We start from the raw sequence: 22,927 nt of genomic DNA, 5'->3' as shown, positions 1-22,927 counted from the left end.
AGAAGGTGAAACTGAGATTTCAGAGCTTTCAAAGCAATAATCTCAGAGAAAAGCACGTATCATACAGCTGCAACGTTCTGACATCCTTCATAGCTGTGAAAGAAGGAAGCTGTTTGCCCAGTTTAGCTCATAAACCCTGAGGAAAGAGATCTTACAAGGGAAGCTCTCTCCTCAGCAGGAAAACAGACAGATTTTGATCTGCCAGCACCTGTATCAATCACATGAGAGCTCATGCCTTGATTCTGCCAGAAGGGATGATTCTGCGTACCGGAATGGACACCAGCAGGCAAGTTGTTTGTATCTGTGATAAAGGAGGCCTCCTCCTCGTTGTGAAAGACACTTCTAAAGAATAAAGTAACTTCAAGACACGATCACTCATCTCTTGCTAAAATAGAAACTTTCAGTCCTGCAGCATCCAAAGGACTACATTTTCACAACTACTTGCTATATTTTTTTCCTAGTTTTTAAAAAGAAGCCAGAGAATGATTCAATAAATTTTCAAACTTATTCTAATATTCAAATTCTGCTCCTTTTTTTTTCCATTTTTGATTGATTTACCTACAGACTGAGTTGCAGTGAGCTTGGATTTTGTTTAAAAAGAGACAGAAAAAACATTCCCCCAGAGCTTACAGGACAGCAAGCTAGTGTAACCAGTACAGTGTCCAGAGGAAGGCTATGAAGGTGGGGAAGGATCTGAGAGCAGGAGATGTGAGAGGTGGCTGAGAGCCCTGGTTTTGTTAAGAGCAGAGCAGAGGAGGCTGAGGGGAGTCATCATGGTGGCTGCAGCTCCTTGCCACAGAATCATGGAATTGCAGAGGTTGGAAGGGACTTCAGGAGATCATCGAGTCCAATCCCTTTGCTAAAGCAGGGACCCCATGCTAGGTCACATAGGAAGGCATCCAGACCTCAAATGTCTCCATAGAGACTCCACAGCCTCTCTGGGCTGCCTGCTTCAGTGCTCCATCACCCTCACTATGAAGAAGTTCTTCTGTACGGTGGTATGGAACTTCGTATGTTCAAATTTTAGGCTATTACTCCTTGTCCTCTCACTGTGCACCACTATGAAAAGCCTGGCATCATCCATTTGCCTCCCACCTCCCTTTTGATATTTATAAACATTAATCAGATTCTCCCTCAGTCTTCTTTTCCCCAGGCTGAACAGTTCCAGGTTTCTCAGCCTTTCCTCATAGGAGAGATGCTCCAGAACCTTTATCATCTTTGCGGCCCTCTGCTGGTCTCTTCCTAGGAGATCCCTGTCTTTTTTTCAACTGAGGAGCCCCAGACAGTGATCTAAATGTGGCCTCAGCAGGGCAAAGTAGAGGGGGAGGATCACCACCCTCGACCTGCTGGCCCTGCTCTTTTTAATGCACCCCCAGGATCCACTGGACTTCTTGGCCACTAAAGCACACTGCTGGCTCATGGCCAACCTGTCATCCCCCAGGACCCCCAGGTCCTTCTGCACAGAGCTCAGCTTCAGCAGGTCAGCCCCTAACCTGTACTGATGCGTGCGGTTATTCCTCCCCAAGTGCAAGACTCTACATTTGCTCTAATTGAAGCCCATCGGGTTCCTCTCTACCCAACTCTCTTACGGCAGCCTACAGCTTCTCATGGCAGCCTGCAGCTCCTCACAGGGAGCAAAGGCACAGTGCTGAGCTCTGCTCTCTAGGGAACAGCCTGGAGCTGCACCAGATGAGGGTCAGGGAAAGGTTTTCTCTCTGGACGTCCTGCCTCTCTCCTCCCACTGCACTTCTGCAACACGAAGGACTTGCCAGACAAAAATCAGCCTTGATCCATGGTCCAAACAGATTAATTTAGGGCAAAATTAGGACAAGCAGAAAACTATAGCTGACACAGTCACCAGTGGGTTGATGAACCTCATCTTCACAGAGAGGAGCTGGTTTCCATTAGACCTGAATGCCTCCTGCAATAGCTTAATGACTTCTTTAATTGCTGTTATTGTTGGTATGTGAAGAGGAGGAAGGCAGAGGGAAGAGCAAGATAAATTTATTTCAGGTTTATAAAAATGCCCACACTCTGTCATGCCACATTTCAGTTCTGCCAGGAAAGCAAGAAATTGTGATGTTGTTCAATCAGAGTTAATTACACTCAAGGAGAGCAATGTGTCATTTTCTACCAGAAACGTAAAGCTTTGTGACATTTGTACCTAAAAAGCAGAAACGTTCACCATGCTCTGCTATCTGCCCATACTGATCACCAGCACTGCATCCCTGGGCCCCATCCCCCTGCACAGAAAATGACTTCAGGTGACCATTATGAACATGAAAGTCATCCAGTTTTTTTGAGATAGGAAATTTTCACCTTCCTGCTACAGAACAGAATTGGGCTCCTCAGGTTTTGGCAAATTGTTATTTTTTTTCTACTACAGGAGGAAAAAAATCTGCTGGAAAGAAAAGAATAGTGGCACCAGCTGGCTGAACAAATAAAACGTGTAAAGGTGGGGATCCCTTGACAGCAGTGAGAGCATCTGAACCCATATCCTCAGGTGTGGCCACAGCTGGGAGGAAAACTGCATCAGGCAAGGAGCCTTAAGGCAATCACAGCACAAAGCAACACAGCTGAGGAGAAGGGCACTTGCACACACTGCCTAGAACAGTGCTGAGAGTGTGGCCAATGTCATATACGCAGGGGTGAATCTGGTGTGAGAGCTTGTAATTAACTTCTAACTCTTTATGACTTTTGTGGGGAGGAGAAGCCTGAAAACTTCTTTAAATTGTTACATGAGGGAAAAGGTTAATATCCACTGCTGCAGAATCATAAGGTTGATGTCACTGGAAGGATTTATGACTGCTACCTGCAGAATGCTAATTCCCTCTGACAGCTCACTAGTGACAGTCCCTCTGTGCATTTCCAGTGCTGAGCCATCAACAGGACTCTGGGACCAAACCAAGCAATCAAAGCAACTCAGGAATGGACTATCCATGCCCAACCAGTCTGGGGCAGAGATATGTGGCTAGGGATGTGGTTAAACACACGACCCTACATGTCTATCATGTTTCTGGCCACCGAGCTCTACAATCACTGGCAAATAGTCAGGGGGAAGTTCTTTGCTATGAGAGCGGTGAGGTGCTGGAACAGCTGCCCAGAGAGGCTGTGATGCCCCGTCCATCCCTGGAGGTGTTCAAGGCCAGGTTGGATGGGGCCCTGGGCAGCCTGGGCTGCTATGAAATGTGGAGGTTGGTGGCCCTGCATTGGTGGAGGGTTGGAGCTTCGTGATCCTTGAGGTCCCTTCCAACCCGGGCCATTCTGTGATTTGTGAAATGATGAAGCTGACACACTGGCTCGAGTCTGATGGATTGAGGATTCACCGTATGAGAGCATCGCCTGCTGGCCATATCAGAAGCTGGACAAAAGACAACATGGGCAGCTGCTAAAGCATGGGGGCTGCCCATACAACTGTCTGATACTCAGAATCACAGAATCACCCGGGTTGGAAGGGACCTCAAGGATCACGTAGTTCCAACCCCCCTGCCTAGCAGGGCCACCAAACGTACACATTCAGATCAGGTTGCCCAGGACCCCGTCCAACCTGGCCTTGAACACATCCAAGGACGGGGCATCCACAACCTCCCTGGGCAGCCCGTTCCAGGGCCTAACTACTCTCCTTGTGAAGAACTTCCCCCTAACATCCAACCTAAATCTTTCCTCCTTCAACTTGGATCCATCCTTGGATACTGTCCAGGCGTGCTGAGACTGCAATCTTGCTCCAAGATGAGACCGAGACTGTGGCCTGAAACAGCAGCACATCTTGCTAGAGGACGCAGTCCTCTCCAGCGATGGCAGTTTGATTACATTTGGCCTCTGCCTTGGTCTGAGAGGGTGAGACGTGCATCGAAACAGCAAGAGGGCTAAGGCAGGCCTAGCAAGTGCCAACAGTGGACCAGGCAATTAGCATCAAGGTGCTCACCTAGTGGCTGCCTACAGCACATCTCCTGTCACTGAGAGCAACCAAGGGACTCATTGCACTGGTGCCATGATACAACCCTGGGCAGAAGAAAACAGGACTGAGCTGTTTTAGATTCCACTTGCCATACACCCCAATGGGGGCAGGCCTTATTGAACTCTAGAACAGCATTCTAAGGCCTGTTCCAGCGCTCTGTCATCCTGACTGTAGAGAAGTCCTTCCACACGTTAGTAAAGAACTTCCTATGAGCAAGTTTTAGGCCATCCATGACTACTTTTCTTTGCTGATGCCCCATCCCTGCAGGCATTCAAGGCCAGGCTGGATGTGGCTCTGGGCAGCCTGGGCTGCGGGTTGGTGACCTGCACACAGCAGGGGTTGGAGCTGGGTGAGCACTGTGCTCCTTTTCAGCCCAGGTCATTCTGTGATTCTATGACAGAAAATTCCAGAAAGTGAAGCCTGGATGCGAGTTTTTTAGATGCCAAATTCAAGCGACATCGCCGCCAGCCAATCAACGAGCTTCTCCTCCTCTGGCCGCCAAATAGAGAAGGCCCCTCGATGGCTCTCCATTGGACGACGCGAGGGAAGGGCTGACCAATGAGATGCGGCGGGTGGGCGGGCTGAATTCAAAAGGACGGCGGGAGGGGAGCGGCGCCATCTTGGGGCCGGGGCCGGGATTTTCGGCCCCTCAACCTCGGCCCTAAGCGAGGGGTAGCGCAGCGCTCCGGTGGGTTCGTCGCTCTTCTCCATCCAGCCGCGAGCCATGCACGTAGCGGGCTTTGACTCGTCAGACGAAGAGGCCGCAGAGGAGGAGGAGGGGGAGGAGCCGGCGCCGCTGCCGCTGTCCTGGTGAGGAGCGGGGCGGGCGCTGTGGGGTTCTATCGGCCCTGTGCGGGTGCGTGCTGTGGGATGTGCTGTTCCCTCGGTGTTGTACAAAATCTCTCTTTAAGTGATCAGCTTAGTGCTGCTTTTCTTTTTTATATTTTTCCCATTACTTAACTTGCGGTCTATCTCCTGACAGGCTTCCGCTGCCTCCTGCCTACTCCTCTGCGTTCCTGGCTGTGTGTTCCCTGCCAGGTAAGCAGCACTGCTGAAGTCTGTGGGTGTGTTTGAGCTGACGAGAAGAACTATCTCGTAGCCCTAAATTCTATTTTCTGTTATTTGGCCGAGTGTCTTCCAAGTAGTATCCTTCTAATACTTGTAGGGAGCATGTAGACAGGAGGGGGAACAGCTTTTTTGTGAGGGTGGATGGTAATAGGACAAGGGAATGGTTTTAAAGTGAGACAGGGGAGGTTTGGGTTGGATATGAGGAGGAAGTTTTTCAGCCAGAGGGTGGTGAGGCACACTGACACAGGTTGCCCAAGGAGGCTGTGGATGCCCCATCCCTGCAGGCATTCAAGGCCAGGCTGGATGTGGCTCTGGGCAGCCTGGGCTGCTGGTTGGTGACCTGCACACAGCAGGGGTTGGAGCTGGATGAGCACTGTGCTCCTTTGCAACCCAGGCCATTTTGTGATTTAAGATACCTTCAGTAGGTGGTGCCAGTAGTGATGAGAATCCCACAAAAACACCTGCTATCATGTACAGCAGAAATAGTTGCATTTTCATGTTAAGCTACATGAGCTGCTCCTGTAATAGATGTTCAACCTTTGACTGCTAAACTGCAGTGCAGACCTGCCAGCAGAGCTCTCGTACAGGATTCTGCACCCATGTTTTCAGGGTATGCTTCCAGAGGTGCACAGTCCTGGCACCAAATGCATTCTGATTTATAATATCCCAAACTTTTCATCTGTAAGGTGTACAATAGCTTAAAACCTTGAGTGACATTTAAAATCCTGTTCCATGACAGTTTAAACACCATTATTTGCTTAATACTGCATTCTGCACTAGCAATCCATTTGCAGAACCAAGAACTGTTGTGGGGATGTGGCTTTGGTGCTGAGGGGAGGGTGCCTGCTTTGCTCTTCTGTTGTAGCAGGCATTTATGAAATCTCAGGTCATAATCAGCATTCATCATTTGTTTTAGGTTGCAGGTTTAAGGACATTAGAAGGAACCTTCAGAAAGATATCGGTGAGTCTTCTGTTCAGAGCCTGATTGCCTCTCATTGCCCTGGAATGGGTAAGAACAATGTGAGTGTAAAATGAAGCAGAAGATACTCTTACAGGCTTCCTTTGACTTGGAGTATGATGGAGCTGCTGTTCATCTAACCTGGGCAGGATATTTCCAGGCTGGAGCAATGCAGCTATCTTTGTATTGCTCCCAGTAACTTGAGTTCTGTGAAGTCACATACCATGTGCAGGCCAAGAGCATCTTCAGAACAGTTAGGACTGAGATGAATTACAGAGCTGTTATCTCCCCTTCCCAGTGGAAACTGTGAAGAGGATAGAAAAGATGAAATAGTGTAAAAAATCTGTGCTTGGGATTCAGCTGTAAAGGCTAGAAAAGGTAGACAGTTGGACAGTTATAGCTGGAGATGGGGTAGAATCATGCTTAAGCCAGCAGTGGTTAGTAGGACTGTTTTCAGTGCTGACCTTACTTTGGGTGAGCCTTGTCAGGCTGATTCTGAACTGAGAATTCCTCCTGCAGGTTATCTGAAGACAAGTGTAGGCAAGACTCAACAGAAATAAATGCTGCTCAAAGGCAAAATTGCTAACTTCTGTTGTCTTAACTTCAAAGGCTAAACGAGGGGATTGGTACCAAGTAGCAAATCTGTTCATGCTTAAGCCTGATAGGCTTTGTTTGTTTGCTTAATCTGTTGGCAGACGAACTAAAGAGCTGTGGGACACAGGACGTTTTTGTGCTTTGTACCAAAGGAGAGCTCTTAAAATACCGAGTACCAAACCTTATAGATGCCTACCAAGAGCGTGGGATCTGTGTGCACCACTATCCTATTCCAGATGGAGATGCTCCTGACGTCACCACCTGCTGCACAATTCTGGAAGAGCTCAGAAGCTGCCTGGAAAGCAACAGGAAGACAATCATCCAGTAAGTTGTGGTTCCTTCACCGAGTCTTCCTGCATGACCACCTGAAATGGAACCCTGTCAAATGACAGTCGCTTTGGGTTTAGCTGTGAAAATCTTCTTTCACCTCTTGTACCCCTTTGGAGCTGACTTGGTCTTTCTGAGATCTGTTTCTCCCTCTTTCCCCTTCTCTGTCCTGCAAATGCTTCAAAATGTGTGCTGACTGGTACCGTGCTGCTCCTTGTGGCTGGGCTGGTTGGATATCAGGTCTGTAGGAGGAGTTGTAAGTTAAAGCAGACACTGTCACAGGATAACGTACCCCAGGCTGTTTACCAGAGGCTCATTGGGTCCTAGCAGTGCCAAATTCATTTTAAATTGCATAAGACTTGTTGAAAGTTCTATCTTTAAGCATTTGTAGCTGAGCTCAGGGTAGAGAAAACGAGCTTTCCCAGATCCATGTTCCCTGAGATCCTGCTGACAGCTTCCTGCACAGCCAGCCACTGAAATTCTTGGACTTCTCACTGTTGCAGAGGCCTGCTGTTACCATCAACTCACAGCTGTTATCAGAACCTTAACCTGGAGCAGGATTTAAGGAAATGGAGATCTCTTCACACCTTTTGTTGACCTCTTGTGCCCTTGGGGCTGTTACCATGAACGAAGAGGAACTTTAAAACAGCACATTCTCCAAAGTGACAGTAAAAATGGAAGCTTTGGAGAATAAATAGAGGATACTCAGTATTTCTAGAAGTAATTAGACTACTGCTGCTCTTGAATATATTGAGGCAGGAGCTCTATCTTACACTTGCATATGGGGGGCTGAGAGTTGCAGTGTGCCACAGCTTGCTGTAACCAAACCTTCTCTTCTCTTGCAGCTGTTACGGTGGCCTCGGACGCTCCTGTCTCAGTAAGCAGCTCTTCGTGCCTGATTAACCAACCTGATTTAGACCTTTGTTCCCACGAGGCACCACTGCTTAAAGGTGCAGCAGTCAGATGGGACAAAGGCCACCCAACTCTATTTGGTAAAAGGTCCAGCAGATGTGTTATCTCTGATATGGCGGGGTTGGCTTTGCCTAGAGTGGTTTTCAGAGAATAGAGCAGTTGCTGTGCCAAAGCAGTGCTGTGCAGAGCAAGAGGTGCTCAGCAGAATACATGCTTGCCTTTCCCTTACAGTAGCTGCATGCCTCCTGCTTCAGCTTTCGGATGTGGTGACACCTCAGCAAGCAATAGACAGCCTCAGAGAATTAAGGGGATCTCGGGCGATACAGACAGTCAAGGTAATGGGACTGCAGCAGGTAACAGATGGTTGAAACAAGTGGAGAGTCTGGACAGCCCTTCCTTCTGCTTCACAAAGGGATCCCTCCACCTCTTGGAGGTGTTTCACATCTGCTGCCCCCACCTCTTTCCTGAGTTTGAGCTGCCTCTGGCATTTTTCTTTCCTCCTGTTGCCAGCCTGGCCTGCCTATACTGAATTCAGCACACGTCCTGCTTGTCTGCTCTCTGCCATCATTAGTAATCTCTTGCTTTCTCATCCTTATCCCTGCTCATAACTCACTAAGCTGATGTCCATCTTTCTGTTGTCCTCATTCTCTTCTGTTTAATTTTTCTGCCTCTCTCTTAAATCTTTCTAACTCATCCTAACTGTAGCTGCCACATGAAAGCCCAAGCAGTTTTTCAAGAAGTACCCCTAACTTTATTTTCAAACCCTACATGGAGGGTCTTAAGCTGCTTAACAGCTGGGTTTCTATTCTTCTTGCTTTGATGGATTTTGGCTACTCTTGGGCCAGCAGAAGTTCATACATAAGTTATGCTCTTACAGTAGTTCTGTGTACAGACAAGAGAAGCTGACATTGAATGAGTTTGCAAGGCAGTAGCTTCCAAGAAAAAAGGAGTTACCTGAAGGCTGTCTGCCAGCTCTAAGCCTCTATGGAACCCAAATTTAATTTGAGCTAGTTGTTGAAAATCAGTTTTCCACAAGCCAAGAGGACAGGTGAGGGAGCAGCTTGCATCCTTGGTTGAAGGAGGTTGGGGTGGGAGTAGGAAATATGAACAAATGTTATCATTTGAAGCCTTCGCTTGGGTTGCTCTCTCCTTTAGCCTCTGATCATTAAATCTCATATTAAACACTTGGATATTAGTGCTCCAAATGATGTATGGGTTGACATGACAGCTCTTAGCACAAACTGCTGGGTTTCATTATGCTGAATGGAGATTGTTTGGCATCATGGACTCTTTGTGGTGAGCAGAGCTCCTTGGTTGGCCCAAACAAAGCAGCTTTGATTTCTAACATGGAACTGCCACCTTCCTAGACTTACCTTCAGCTCACGTGTCCTTTCTGGCAAGCGTAGAACCTGAGCTAAGATCCATCTCATTTGTCCAGTGGTTAAAAAAATTCCAGAGGATTTGGAGTGAGCACAAGAAGAAAAACTATTTGAACAGAGTTGGAGGGTGCTGCTTGAATGGTGGGGAGTCAGGTGGCCTTTTAAGACGGGCTGCAGCTGTTCAGAAGTACAAATGTCCTTACAGATGTCACTGTGCTTTTTCAGCAGTACAATTATATCCATGACTTCCGAGGGAGTGCAGCTGCACAGCTGGAAGCACGGGGTGCAGCGCAGAGGTCGGTGTCACGGTGAACGTGTGCTGGAGTGGCTTTGTCTGCGTGGCTGTGGCAAACACCTGGACAAGGCAGCTCATCCCAACCTCAGTACCTGCTTGTTGCTGCTGCCTCAGTGCCACCGCTGCTCGCTTTCAGATGTGTGTGTCAAGTGTTGGGGCTGGGGGCAGGAATCTTGATGGACGTAGAGCTTCTGCATCTTTTTAGCAATCCTTTGTACTCACTGCCTTAAAGTGCACTGAACTGTTTTGTGTTCATTACTGGTGTGGTGCTGACCTGAATGCCTAACAGGCTTCTTCTCAACACAAGGACAACTTGAGCAGAGTCACAGAACGGCCCGGGTTGGAAGGGACCTCAAGGATGATGAAGCTCCAACCCCCCACCAATGCAGGGCCACCAACCTCCACATTTCACAGCAGCCCAGGCTGCCCAGGGCCCCATCCAACCTGGCCTTGAACACCTCCAGGGATGGACGGGGCATCACAGCCTCTCTGGGCAGCTGTTCCAGCACCTCACCACTCTGTGAAGAATTTCCCCAGCATCCAAATGTAGGCTATCTGATGTTCAGCATCTCTTGGCACTGTGCTGTCACTACACTGGTGTGCTGGCCTCTCTGTGTTGACGTTCTGTGCTTACTGCATGGAAGCAGGGCTGGGCTATCAAAGCTATGACCGAATTTCATTTGTGTTTTGTCTCTGTTTTTATGTAGCATGAGAACTGGGACAAGTGTTGGACATGCAGGTGGAAACAAAACCATCTGTAACCCTATTGCAGCTAAGTACAGACTTGGAATGCCAATAGGCTGCCTTCTACTTTAGTGTGTTGGGAAAGGAGAAGAGACAAATGTACTTCCTGGCTACAGCCTTGTTTGTAAAATGTAGCTATATATAATAGATACATAGTAGATATATAGCTATGTATAATTCCTCAGTTCTGGCACACTTATCTGCAGCAGCAGGACAGACTCAAGCCAAGCATTTTGTTCCTGGGGGCAGCTGGAAGCTGAAGCTCACAGTAGAATCCCATTAGGAAGTTACTCTCCTGCTTTTTCTTTTGGATTCCCACATGTAAAGCTTTACTGTTTTATTTATTGAGGAATATTTTGCTTCTGTGCAGCTGAGTGCACAGGATTATGGCTCTGCTCTCACAGCCCTGCGTTTCAAATGGCAGTAAAGTGAAGCAGGAAAAAACAAGGATGGTCCAATAGGAACCATTGCATGGATTTCCAAAGAAACTTTCAACGTTGTTTAGCAAAAAGCTCAGAGTTACAGCTTAAGGAAAAGAAGTCTCTTTAACACAGAAGAGGTGGAGTACAGCTTGGAGCAGTTTGGGGTGGGTTGGAATAGGAATTTGGAGGCACCACGTGAAATTCAGCAGAATTTTCCAGCAGGTTTCACCTTCCCCCCATACACACACATCCTGTGAGGCACAGCTCACTGCCTCTGCCACCTTTCATTCTAGGCTATGGAAGTACTCAAAAAGCAGCCAAAGTAATGGGAGCCATTCAATGGCTGTTGAAGATGCCATGTCCCCAGTGCAGGAGATCTGTAACACGTGGGTTTCTACCTATTTTCTTCCACTGTGCAGAGTTCTGCAGCCACCCGTATGTTGTGCTATTAGATCCAGCACCTCAAAGGGAACAAATAAACTATTTATACAAAAATGTGTTGCTACAGCTGGAAAATTACTTCATTTTCCTCAACGGCTAAATGGAAAAGATTCTTATTATCACATGGAAGCTGTTCACAACGACCATTTACAATGCAATGTTCCCAGCCCCAATCACTGTTCATCTGCAGAGCCACAAAAACACAAAAGCAGGGAACTGGAGCTTCCCTTTTCAGACAGGATTCTGTGTTCTGGTTCTAAAAGGTATGCAATGATCCCAACAGATGAATTTAAAGACAAAACGAGGCACCACTAAAAATAAGCAGTTCTGAATTTGAGACTTTATTTATTGCACTAAGGAACAGCAGGGCAGTTTCACAATCTCTCCTTTGAGAAGCTCTGTGGTATTACTCTCAAGCTCAGGAGTATTTTCACCGTTGGAATTGATAAGTGTGCATTTATCCATTTGTGAGTTAAGTTTGCTAATGGTGTCTGTGCACGGACTGCAAACAAATCATCAGATTCACTCCTTTGTGGACAATGCAATGTTTCCTATCACGACGACACGCCTGTGATTACAGCAAGGCTAGCAGCTGGTGAAAATACAGAACCATGCACTGACAGGGAAAGGTTACCCAGGTAGGAAAGGGAAAAAAGAACAGAAGTGCTGTTTCTGCAGTTGTGTCCCTTCATCTCTTCAGACTGACATCACCTACAGGCAGAGCACGGCACAGCCCAGCCCGTGGCAGTACAGCTGATGGCAGTCAGAGGGATGCAGGGCTGAAGCCCAAAGGAACTGCTGTGCTATGGCTGCTCAGTTACCAACACCTATCGAGGACTACGGCTGTTCCTTATGGAGTGCAAAGTCAAAACCCAGTAATCTTTATACTAATGTAATTCCATAATTTCAGTGTCCCGGTAAAATATAAGAAAACAGTCTTTCCACAAGTATAAAATGTGGAAATGTTTTAAAAATAGGGGAGTCATTGTAAAGCAAATGCGATCATCGGGTTCCGTATTTAATCTTGGTACGACGTGGTCGCTGTAAATAATCCATGGTTTGTGGCTTTTGCATGCACTTAAATGGAACAAAGCTTGCCGAATGTCTTCTTAAGAGCTCACCAGAACGTAAATCATGCTGAAAAATAAGAGGAAAAATAACATTCAGGTGTGTAACTTTCATAAACGTTACACGTTGAATTATGAGGTCTCAGAGGAACAAATCCGTGTGAGGCACGTGGACGGGGACTGGAGATGTGACACAAACACCAGAGGGCACTGCGCAGGATGATGAGAACCGATGCAACAAGCAGATGAAGCAGCACCGTACAGGGAGCCCTGCAGCACCCCTGGCCCATGTCAGCACTCAGCAGCTGCGTCCCATCGCCCAGACGCCCATCAGCTTTTGGCCTGCAGGCAGGACAGGGCAGAAGGGAGCTGTGATGGCTCCTGTGGGTCCCCTCCCTGTTCACTCTTGGAATGAGCGCCACCTTAAAGAAAAATCGGTTCTAATGCCTACACAACTGAGAAGTGCTGCTGCTCCCATTTCGTCATGGACACACAGGTCTGGGTGGGGACGGTGGCATTCAGGTTGTGCTTAACAGAAGAGAGGCCTGGAGCTCTCCAGTCGTTCTAATGCCCAGATTCAAATGAGGAATTCCAACCAAATTAAGACTCGTGTTTTATAATGGAATATAAGGCACTGTGTGAATTATTTCCTCAGGCAAGTTGGCGTTATTTACATTGCTGAGTTCAAAACTTCTCTTGGCACTGCGCCCAGCCTAAAAGAGCAGACTAAAGATGAGACAGAGGACAGAGGAGCAAACTTACCCATATAAGTAGTAAAAAAATGATAGAAGGTAGAATGCTAATTTGCACCATCCTTCCTTCTGGCAATAGGCTAAAATGTCTGCATTCATGATGGTTGTAGGATCATACAGACCAGGGCCGCTCATCACAGGTCTACTCATGTACCTGGAAGCGACACACAATCAGTTTTGGGGCACCGGCAACAGCAAACATGGCTTTGTGCCCCCCGCCCACCAAGCAGCACAGCACTGCAACGAGGAGCCGCAGCCCACAGCCCCTCACAGGGGACTGCAAAGTGCAGGAGGCCCCAGCCAACCGTGGGCACCAAAGAGTTTGTGACACGCAGACCCAGGAGCTGCCCCCAGCCTTAAAGCAGGCCGAGCTCTGGCACAGCAGCTGGCAACGGGACGTTTGTTTAGAAATGAAAAGCAGCATTCTGCCAGTTTTACACGTGGGATTCCTTATAAAGGTGGAGAAGGGATCACTGCAGCACCCTACGTAGCCTGCAGCCTTGAATCGTTGCTACAGTGCACGCTGGGTACCAGAGCAGAGCAGCGCTCACACAGGTCAATGCAGAACGATCCCGCAGCTGTGGCTTAATGCAGGCTGCTGGCAAACAGCCACCCTACCTCCAGCCAGGGCCAGCACAGCTACATCCACAGGGAAAACTGTTCTGTTGGGTCGTTTCAACCTCCTGCAGCTCCCTGCACAGATTCTATCATAGAATCACAGAATGGCTTGGGTTGGAAGGGACTCAAGGATCACAAAGCTCCAACCCCCCTGTGCCATGCAGGGCCACCAACCTCCACGTTTCACAGCAGCCCAGGCTGCCCAGGGCCCCATCCAACCTGGCCTTGAACACCTCCAGGGATGGACGGGGCACCACAGCCTCTCTGGGCAGCTGTTCCAGCACCTCACCACTCACAGCACAGAACTAGCAGCAAAAGGAAGCAGGGCTGCCACTCCTACCAGCAGCCCACGCCGTCAGTATGCAGCTTCAGTGCACCTCTGTCACATCAGCTGCCACTGCTGCCCAATATGGGGTTCTTGCACGGCACAAGGGAATACAGACAAGGAGAGGAAGCAAAGCGATGCTTTTTATTTGATAGCCTGGATGTCAGCTTTCTCACTGCCACCTCAGGAAGCATCCTTACTTGCTGCAGACACAGAACACTTAACAGGAAGCACTGCAATGAGTTACAATTAACGTGAGTACACAGACACCAGACTCGTCAATATTACCTCCAAATATGATAAGCCAACAAAGGCATATTGAGACCCAGTGTAAGCCACTCTGCTGCACAGAGAAACATAACACAGAAGAATGCATGGATGAGGTACTCTGGAAGTACAAGCTGGAAAAGAAAAAATACGAGTTAGAAGTTTGGATAACTCGAAACAAAACGTGCATTGTTTCATCTATCTTGGAGGGAAGCCTTTAAGAAGTCTTTTAAGGACCACTAACAAGACTGCAGCAAGTGAAAAGAGCAACTAGCAGGACATGCCTTGCTGTTTTCACATGATATTCATCAACTGAGAAGAAAACCTCACAAAATGAAATGCTCAGAATAAGAGATCTCTATTGCTTCTGTTAGCTTAAGCACACTGTGAACAGACCCACGTTTTATACATGGCTTCTGTAACAGAAGAGACAGAGATATTTCTGCTCGTGTAACAGAGGAACATCACCAAGAAACACGTGCTACGAAACGGTTTGGAGGCAAAAAGATGTTTTATGTTTTCATATCGGAATATCGAAACAAAGCTGGCAGACAGATGTAATTTTCAGCTTCCAACTGGTGCCAGGATGGCATCTCCGAGGCCAAGCTCTGCCCACCAGGTCAACACACAGCCAGCTTCGGCCTCCTCCTCCCGCACCTGGCGTGCATGCTTGGCAGCATCATGCTTTCCAGCAGGAGCCCACAGAGCTAACTATCAATTACTATGACACCACAGAAGCATGAAATGCCAGCAGCTATTAGTGTCATTAATAGGAGTACTATGGAGGGCTACGTGGAGTAAATGCATGCAAAGGGCCAGCAGAACCTTGCACCCACCCCGAGACCAAGGCACCTCAAAGCGGTATCCATTCCTCTTTTATTACACCATCCAGAAAGAAGCAAATCTGCCCACCTAAGGAGCACTAAAGCATCTCCTCCTGAGAAATACTGCATTTCTAGCTCAGATTTCAGCTGTGTGTGCCTGCACTCACACACACAACACATCCTGCTCTTCTTCCTTTGCAGGACTGCATCGGCACCACACTGTTCTGCAATTCTTGTTTGAAAGCCCCAAACCATCTCCCTCGGATTCTGAATCCTCCCGAGAAACATCCTCACCACCTGCTGCTACGTTTTGCTTCCCGAAGTGGCAAACACCAAACAAAGTGAAAGCACAACAAAACCAAGCTGTCCTACCTGAAAGGTCTCAGCAACGTGTCTGTGCCCAGCCCCTTCTGGGTGTACTTACCAGCTACAACTCGGCTCCATTTATAGTGGAACAACAAAACCAGTGCTGCTCTGTGCAGCAGCCTATTTACCAGCTCTGAAATCTGTAGTTGATTTCACGACACCTTTCAGAACGTGTTTCTCTTTACCTTCTCTATTGGATCCTACTCCCACAGCAGGACAGCTCTCTTGCAATGCTCCACAACCCTCCCAGCTGCTCTTACCACCATTTAGCAAAGCCCTTCAAGAGCCCAGCTCTTCACTTCCAGTTGCTAACCTCCTTCCACAACAAATCCCAAGTTAGTCACTATTTCCAACGAAGCCATCATATAAACAACCACCACATGCACGTGGGTTAGCAGAAAGTTAATATTTGCTTTAAACATGCACACTGTAATACATTAAAAGGTTGCAATAACGACATAATGCATCAATGCAATGAGAATTTGCCTTCCCCCACACTGCAGCAGGCCCAGCAAGGGAAACTGTTAGATGCACGGCTACCCAGGCAGCAGTGCTCTGCCTATGGCCTCCTGCCCTTCTCTTGCTGACCATTTACATCCCACACATCTGACACGCACTCTCCCCCCAGCTACTATAAAATAAATTTCCCTCTGGATAATTTACCTGGCTCTTCAAAACACAGCAAGTTGCAGTGCAGGACTCACTTCTGCACTGCCCCAAACCAGGCTAAAAGAAAAAGCCATGGGACACGGGGTCAGAAACACCTGATTTACCAAACCCTGCGCTCCTGAACGAGCTCCCCTCGTGCTCCTGGTTACAGATGCAAGCAAACAGTTTGCCTCCAGTGCTTCTCACAAAGCAGGGAGTATCAGAGCTGCATCCCTGATTGTGGAACACCAAACAAAAAAGCGAGGATAACATGTATTGTGTTATGGCCACCTCAGTCACAGAACGGCCTGGGTTGGAAGGGACCTCAAGGATCACGAAGCTCCAACCCCCCTGTGCCATGCAGGGCCACCAACCTCCCCATTTCACAGCAGCCCAGGCTGCCCAGGGCCCCATCCAACCTGGCCTTGAACACCTCCAGGGATGGACGGGGCATCACAGCCTCTCTGGGCAGCTGTTCCAGCACCTCACCACTCTCACAGCACACAACTTCCCCCTGACAGCCAACCTCAATCTGCCCTCCCTCAACTTCAAACCATTTCCCCTTGTCCTGCTGCCATCTCCCCTTTCCAAGAGCTGATTCCCCTCCTGTCTGCAGGCTCCCTTTAGGCACTGCAGGCTGCACTGAGCTCACCCCGCAGCCTTCTTTTCTCCAAGCCCAGCTCCCTCAGCCTGTCTTTGTAGTGGAGGTGCTGCAGCCCCCTGATCATCTTTGTGGCTCCTCTGGACCCTCTCCAACAGCTCCCTGTCTTTCTTGTATTGGGGGCTCCAGACCTGCACACAGCACTGCAGATGGGGCCTCACAAGAGCAGAGCAGAGGGGGACAATCACCTCCTGTCCCTGCTGGCCACCCTTCTGCTGATGGAGCCCAGGACACCATTTGCTTTTCAAGCCACAAGAGCACACTGCTGGCTCATGTTAAGCCTTTTATCCACCAGGACCGCCAGGTCCTTCTCTGCAGGGCTGCTCTCAAGGACTTCTTCCAGTCTGTATGGATGCCTGGGATTCCTCTGGCCCAAGTGCAAAACCTTGCACCGTGCTGTGCTGAACTTCATTGGATTCACCCGGTCCCACCTTTCAAGTCACCTCAACCCTCAAGCAGAAGTGGAATTTCTTCACTCAGTGCTTGATAAGAACTCATCTCTAACAACCTCAGAGCTTCAGCAATGGCAAGATTAATTTCAACCTGAGGTTACTACAACAACCCCCAGTGGCAGGGGTTACATCTGGATGATCTGTAAGGTCCCCTTCAACTTCAGTTATCCTCTGATTCTAACCCGCAGGACACACAAAATGGGCATGTAACAGTTTTCCTCACTTGACAGAGAAGCTAAAGCAAGCAAAATTGTTGGGCACAAAATATGGGAATCCACGAAGCTGTGAGAAACCCCACGGAACAAAAACCGAGCAGATGAGCAGGCAGACAGAATGAAACATCTCAGGTATAACGGATGTTCCTAACGAAATGAAAGCGGTGTTAAAAATGAAACTGAGAAGCAGTACACACCTTTAATGCAATTTTGACTCTTTTAATCTTTTTGACCCTTTCAACTGTCTTTGTGCCGAAAACGTAGAAAGCAGATTGAAAGAGTGTTAGTGGGACAGCTGACAAGATCACCACAGATCAACAACAGTCAGAACACTCAACTTGAAAGCACAGAAGAATCAAAGAGTTTCCGCTACAGTTCCACCAGGCTGCTCAGCACAGATGCAACTGCCGCTCCATTCTAACAAGGTAACAGCAAACACAAGCACTTCACACGGACACAGGAAGCAAAATCTTTAGTGAGCAACTTACGGGATTGAGCGTGTTGCATTGGTCGATGGGATTCTTGTAATCTGTCTTCAACTCATCAAACGCTATAATCTGCAACCGAATTGCAACAGCTGTGATTCTACAGCCCGGAAGCAGAAAGACGTTCCATGAGCCAAAAGCAACGCGTGGGCACAGGGCCGCACTGCCAGCGTTACTTCCCAACAGCTTCTAAAGCACCAAAGGCTCCCATTCCGTCCACCCCATCCCATCCCCTCCATTCCCTCCCGGCCTGGCACTGCTCCCCCCAGGCCACGCCGTGGAGCGGCTCCAACCCCCGGGCTGACCCCGGCGGCTCCCCTCTCCCTCTCCCCTCCCTCACTCACGTGCCAAATGGCGAAGAAGATGAGCGCGGCGGTGAGCAGCAGCGCCAACATGTAGCAGAAGGCTGCGAACGTGAACGCCATGGCGGTGGCGGCGGGCCGGGCGCGGCGCGGGGGCTGCCGGGCGCGATCATTCACCGCCGGGGCCGGGCCGCGCAGCCGCTGGGCTATGGCGCCCCCTGGTGGTGCCCGCCGGCACTGCTGAGGTGGCGGTGGGCGTGGCCACGTGAAAGTGGGCGTGGCCACGTGCGCGGGCTCGGTGGGAGACGCGAACCGGCAGATAGGAAAGAATGAGAGCGCGGAGTGCGCGTGCCCGCAGCGAAACGGGCTCACTGCGCTTCGGATCGGCACAACCCGGAGCCAGAGGAAACAGCAAAGAGATGAGAAAACAAACGGCTGGAGGAGAAGTTCGGATATATTTCTCCCATGGGTTCGTATAAGTCCCTGCAGTAACAATAATAATAATAAATGCAGGGTCACTTCTGCTTGTGCAGTGCTGCAGTCACTTCTGGGCAGGTGCTGTAATGAATGATGGACACAAAACTAAACCAGTGATCTTTGCCAGAGGAGCCATTCCTCTGCAGGGACCCTTGTCCGGAGTAACAGAGGGCAGCAGTTCTGTGTGACAAAGGCTTGTTCAGTGAAAGGTGTGTTGTATTACGGATTGGCTTTTTAAAACACCAAGGGAACGAAGAGCAAATTCTGTAGAAAAGGCCCAATCTGGTTTTCATTTCACTCATTTGTTTGGGATTTCCAAACACACAGCAGCCACCTCCTCAGGATTTGCTCTGATTAGAACAACTTCTTCCGTGTATGAATTATAAAAGAGCCAAGAAAACAAGACGAGGGAAGCACAGCAGTGGTCTGGAGATGGCCTGTAGCTTCTAATGCATCTTCCTGGACTCACTGAGTTGAATCACAGAAACACAGAATGGCCAGGGTTGGAAGGACCTCAAGGATCATTGAAGCTCCAACCCCCCGCCACAGGCAGGGACACCGACCTCCACATTCAATACCAGACCAATTTAATCCTGATTGGAATCACAAGGGAAAATGTCAGTGTGTGTCCATCTTGAATCCCTCCGAAGCATTTGTTCCTATCAGAGAACAGACACACGATCAGCCATAATTGAGTGCTTACAGTCTGGTCACAAGAAGAGTTAGCTGAAGGAAGTCAGCCCAGTTGCAGCTATCAAGGCGGAATCTAACACTGCTAAACTTAGCAGTAAAAATGTACAGACTTCCACAGATTAAGACTGAATTTGTTGGGTATGTAAAAAAAAAAAACGGTTGTTTCTCTGCAGTTTAGAAGGGGCTTTCCATGTACCTCTAACAGTGTGGCTGAGATCCCACTTCTGCACAGCTTGCATGCACACGTGAGAAGAAAAAACATAGAATAGAATCATAGAATCACAGCATGGCCTGGGTTCAAAGGAGCACAGTGCTCATCCAGCTCCAACCCCCTGCTGTGTGCAGGTCACCAACCAGCAGCCCAGGCTGCCCAGAGCCACATCCAGCCTGGCCTTGAATGCCTGCAGGGATGGGGCATCCACAGCCTCCTTGGGCAACCTGTGCCAGTGCCTCACCACCCTCTGGCTGAAGAACTTCCTCCTCATATCCAACCTAAACCTCCCCTGTCTCAGTTTAAAGTCATTCCTCCTTCTCCTATCACTGTCGAGGCAGAAGAACATCACTGCTCTCACTCACCCTATTGGTGCACCAGCAGACAGCAGGAGGCAGGATGCTGGTTCACAGCTCACTCTTTGATCAGGAAGATGAAGAGCTCTCTGAACTTGTTAGCACTCATTTCCTTCCTTGGGCAAACATCCTTTCCTGTTGTGATCATTAACTCATCCTTGGGCTCAGCCATTCTGTTTGTGACCATGTAAATAAATGATAAAAGTTAAACCTTCCTTTGCATGTGACAGTAAATCTGAAGAGAAACAAGGATCACGACTAAAGCTCAGTTTTAGACCTCAGTGCTGCTGGGCATCTCCCCACAGCTCATCATGAAATCCATCTGTGGCCTCAATCCCTCCAGCAGTTCCTGTTAGATGGCACCAGTTTCCTTCTAAGGAAGGAATTTCCTTCCAATTTCCTTCTCCAGCCCAATGCTAAATGCTCAGCCCGCTCTCCCAGAAGGATGCTTTGTTCTCCTGTTAGTGGCTAGCTATACAAAGCAAAGCCTGCAGAATATCAGTGTGAGTGAGCAAAGGGACCAGTGGTTGTTTTCTCAAAACTTTTCTATAATCATAGAATCCTAGAATGGCCTGGGTTGCACAGGAGCACAGTGCTCACCCAGCTCCAACCCCCTGCTATGTGCAGGTCGCCAACCAGCAGCCCAGGCTGCCCAGAGCCACATCCAGCCTGGCCTTGATGTCTCTTTAACAAATGGAGTTTTCCAACACGTTGCACACAAGTTTAGGTGCAGCAGTGATGGCTGAAGATCACGTTCTCAATCCTTAGCCCTTCAAAGAACAGCTTTAAATTCTGATCCCAATATCAACTACTGCAGCTCTCTCAGCTTGAATAAACAGAAGCAGAAACCACAGGCTTAGAACTTTAAAATGGCATTACACCTGGTATGTAATGATAACACTAAAAAAATCCACTGCTAATTAGTAGAAACAGTCACCATTGGACATGGGGTTACAATTTGATCAAGCTAAAATAAGCTGCCTACCAGGGCAAATCTGCTCCTCCAGGGGTAACGTTATCACTGCCCCAAAGCAGGGCCATGCATGAAGCAGCCAGAAGAGGTGGCCCAGTGATCAGAACGTCACACTTCCCTCTGCAGCTCTGAGAGTCCCAGCAGATGATATGCAACAGGCTTGAAAATGTGGGAGGGAGAAGTCAGCGTGGGACAAGGGAGACTTCTGTCTCGTTGTTGTCCACAGACATCCTGCGGGGCTTTGAGTACGGAACCCTCAGGTCCAGACCGTACTGACAAGCTTAAGTCACACTAAGCAGGATTTCCAAAAGCCTTCATCTCCATCTCAAGTCCTTTCAAAGTCTGCTTTTGATCTCTCAGGCTATATCCGTATTACCAAATCAGCTCAAGGCTCTACCAGCTCTAGAAATTCAACCCCCTGCTTGTTCATAAGATGGAAGTGCTGCTCCGCAGTGCCCCGGCTCAGCAGCAGGTCTGCCAGCAGCGCTCACACGCAAGGAGCAGGCTGGGGATGGCTGGCTCACTCTGCACATCTGCCTCTGCAGCCCGTGCAGACAAACTCATGGAGCCTTAAGCTTCAAGACCTTGGGATTAAACTGCAGAAAGGAGAGCGGCTGCAGTGTAAGCACAGGGAATACAGACAAAAATAGGAAAATAGAAAAAACAAAGAGAGGAGAAGGGAGAATGGCTTTAAACTGAGACAGGGGAGGTTTGGGTTGGATATGAGGAGGAAGTTTTTCAGCCAGAGGGTGGTGAGGCACTGGCACAGGTTGCCCAAGGAGGCTGTGGATGCCCCATCCCTGCAGGCATTCAAGGCCAGGCTGGATGTGGCTCTGGGCAGCCTGGGCTGCTGGTTGGCGACCTGCACACAGCAGGGGTTGGAGCTGGATGAGCACTGTGCTCCTTTGTAACCCAGGCCATGCTGTGATTCTCTGAAAAAAAGTTCTCTGGAAAAGGACAATGGCTGTGCTCCCCTCCCAGCCAGCAGAAGCAGGCTCATGTCAGCCTATCCTTGAAACCTGGGTGCCTAAGAAAAGAAGGGCTGTTGAGTGGATGCATCTCTTTCGTCACTCTTGCAGTAATACAGCTACACAATTCCTTTTGTGCTTTTGAAGCAAACAACTGCACATTCACAGCTGGAGGTGGGGTATAAATATTATCTCTCTCCCATCCCTCGATCCAGCCATCCTGCTGAATTAATCACGTTCACAAATCAATCCAGGATTTGATGCTGTCAGAGCAGATGGTGAGGCTGTGTCTGTAAGGCAGGCACAGCATTCCTCCTATCATCCAGCAGCAGATATTTAAACTTAAGACATTATTTAGAAGAAATGCTAAATCTCTACTGTTCCTTATTCAGCTCAGTTAAGGGCACTGACCCCTAACTTTCTGCTCTACTTCTGCTCCATAGGGATTTAGGAAGCATATAGGATGGCCACTGCCCCCTTCCCCTTCCAACTGAACATTTTCTGCCCCATTTTCTTCCTCTGTTCTCTTTTTTCTCCCCTCAGAAAAGAGGTGACAACAACAGATGCCGGACAGCGTGGGATTTCAGGGCTGCTCTACACTAATTGTAGAGCAGAGTGCTGTAGAAAAGAGAAGCTGCATTCATGCTCCTAGCAGCCTTCCATGGCACGTAACAGCAGGAGCAGCCTTGATGGGACTTCCCCAGCGCAGCAGTAAATTTGCCATGAAAGACAGCCCCGCTGTTTTCCCAGTGTTCACATCTGTTCTGCATTCAGTGTCTTTCTGGCTGATAATTGCTCTCCTCTCTCCTCTGCCTCCTGCTGAGGAACTGCTGGAGCTGTCAGAGGCATTTCAGCTGAGCTCAATCACGTTCTGCATGCGATGCCTCACTTAGCACCAAAGGTGAATGAGGTTAACAGAGGGGATGTTTGCTGTCCCTGAAGGAATGAAACAGCACAGGGCAGCCCAGAGGAAACGAGCCCAAACCAACAAGCACAAAACCAACCGTGCAGATTTTACTACATCTATGCACATGTATCAAAATCATCTCCTTCACTTTATGGATCCACTGGAGAAAAGACACAGAACCCAGACAGACCATGGCGAGGCTGCAGAAGACACTGCATTCAGAACTGCAGCAGACACCTGCCATCCCCACAAGACTGCACAG

At 48.8% G+C, this 22,927-nt stretch overlaps 2 protein-coding genes across 9 annotated transcripts in view; one reads left to right on the top strand and one right to left on the bottom strand.

The window, feature by feature from the left end:
* The first annotated feature begins 4,562 nt into the window (after positions 1-4,562).
* CDKN3 (cyclin dependent kinase inhibitor 3) overlaps positions 4,563-22,927 on the top strand; it is a 33,619-nt gene continuing 15,254 nt past the window's right edge. The window contains exons 1-8 of one of the 8 annotated variants that reach the window (XM_052696665.1): positions 4,563-4,768; positions 4,941-4,996; positions 5,943-5,987; positions 6,680-6,902; positions 7,751-7,782; positions 8,049-8,152; positions 9,799-9,842; positions 16,290-16,449. In XM_052696665.1, the coding sequence (XP_052552625.1) occupies positions 4,683-4,768; positions 4,941-4,996; positions 5,943-5,987; positions 6,680-6,902; positions 7,751-7,782; positions 8,049-8,152; positions 9,799-9,842; positions 16,290-16,449 (750 nt within the window). In that variant the 5' untranslated portion in view covers positions 4,563-4,682. Of the gene's footprint in view, positions 4,769-4,940; positions 4,997-5,942; positions 5,988-6,679; positions 6,903-7,750; positions 7,783-8,048; positions 8,153-9,421; positions 9,747-9,798; positions 10,166-16,289; positions 16,496-22,927 lie in introns of those variants that run through there. The other 7 variants (XR_008209713.1, XM_052696667.1, XM_052696666.1 and 4 more) reach the window with 7 other exon arrangements.
* On the bottom strand, positions 11,424-18,265 carry CNIH1 (cornichon family AMPA receptor auxiliary protein 1). Its single transcript, XM_052696696.1, has 5 exons — positions 18,123-18,265; positions 17,782-17,850; positions 14,149-14,261; positions 12,928-13,071; positions 11,424-12,235 (listed from the first exon to the last, which is right to left on the bottom strand). Exons 1-5 carry the CDS (start codon positions 18,201-18,203, stop codon positions 12,208-12,210), a joined length of 435 nt encoding a protein of 144 aa, XP_052552656.1. The 5' UTR covers positions 18,204-18,265; the 3' UTR covers positions 11,424-12,207.

Source organism: Tympanuchus pallidicinctus, unplaced genomic scaffold, assembly GCF_026119805.1.
Source record: "Tympanuchus pallidicinctus isolate F22 unplaced genomic scaffold, pur_lepc_1.0 scaffold3, whole genome shotgun sequence".
Taxonomy (NCBI): Eukaryota; Metazoa; Chordata; class Aves; order Galliformes; family Phasianidae; genus Tympanuchus; species Tympanuchus pallidicinctus.
This window is presented reverse-complemented; position numbering and strand designations above follow the sequence as displayed.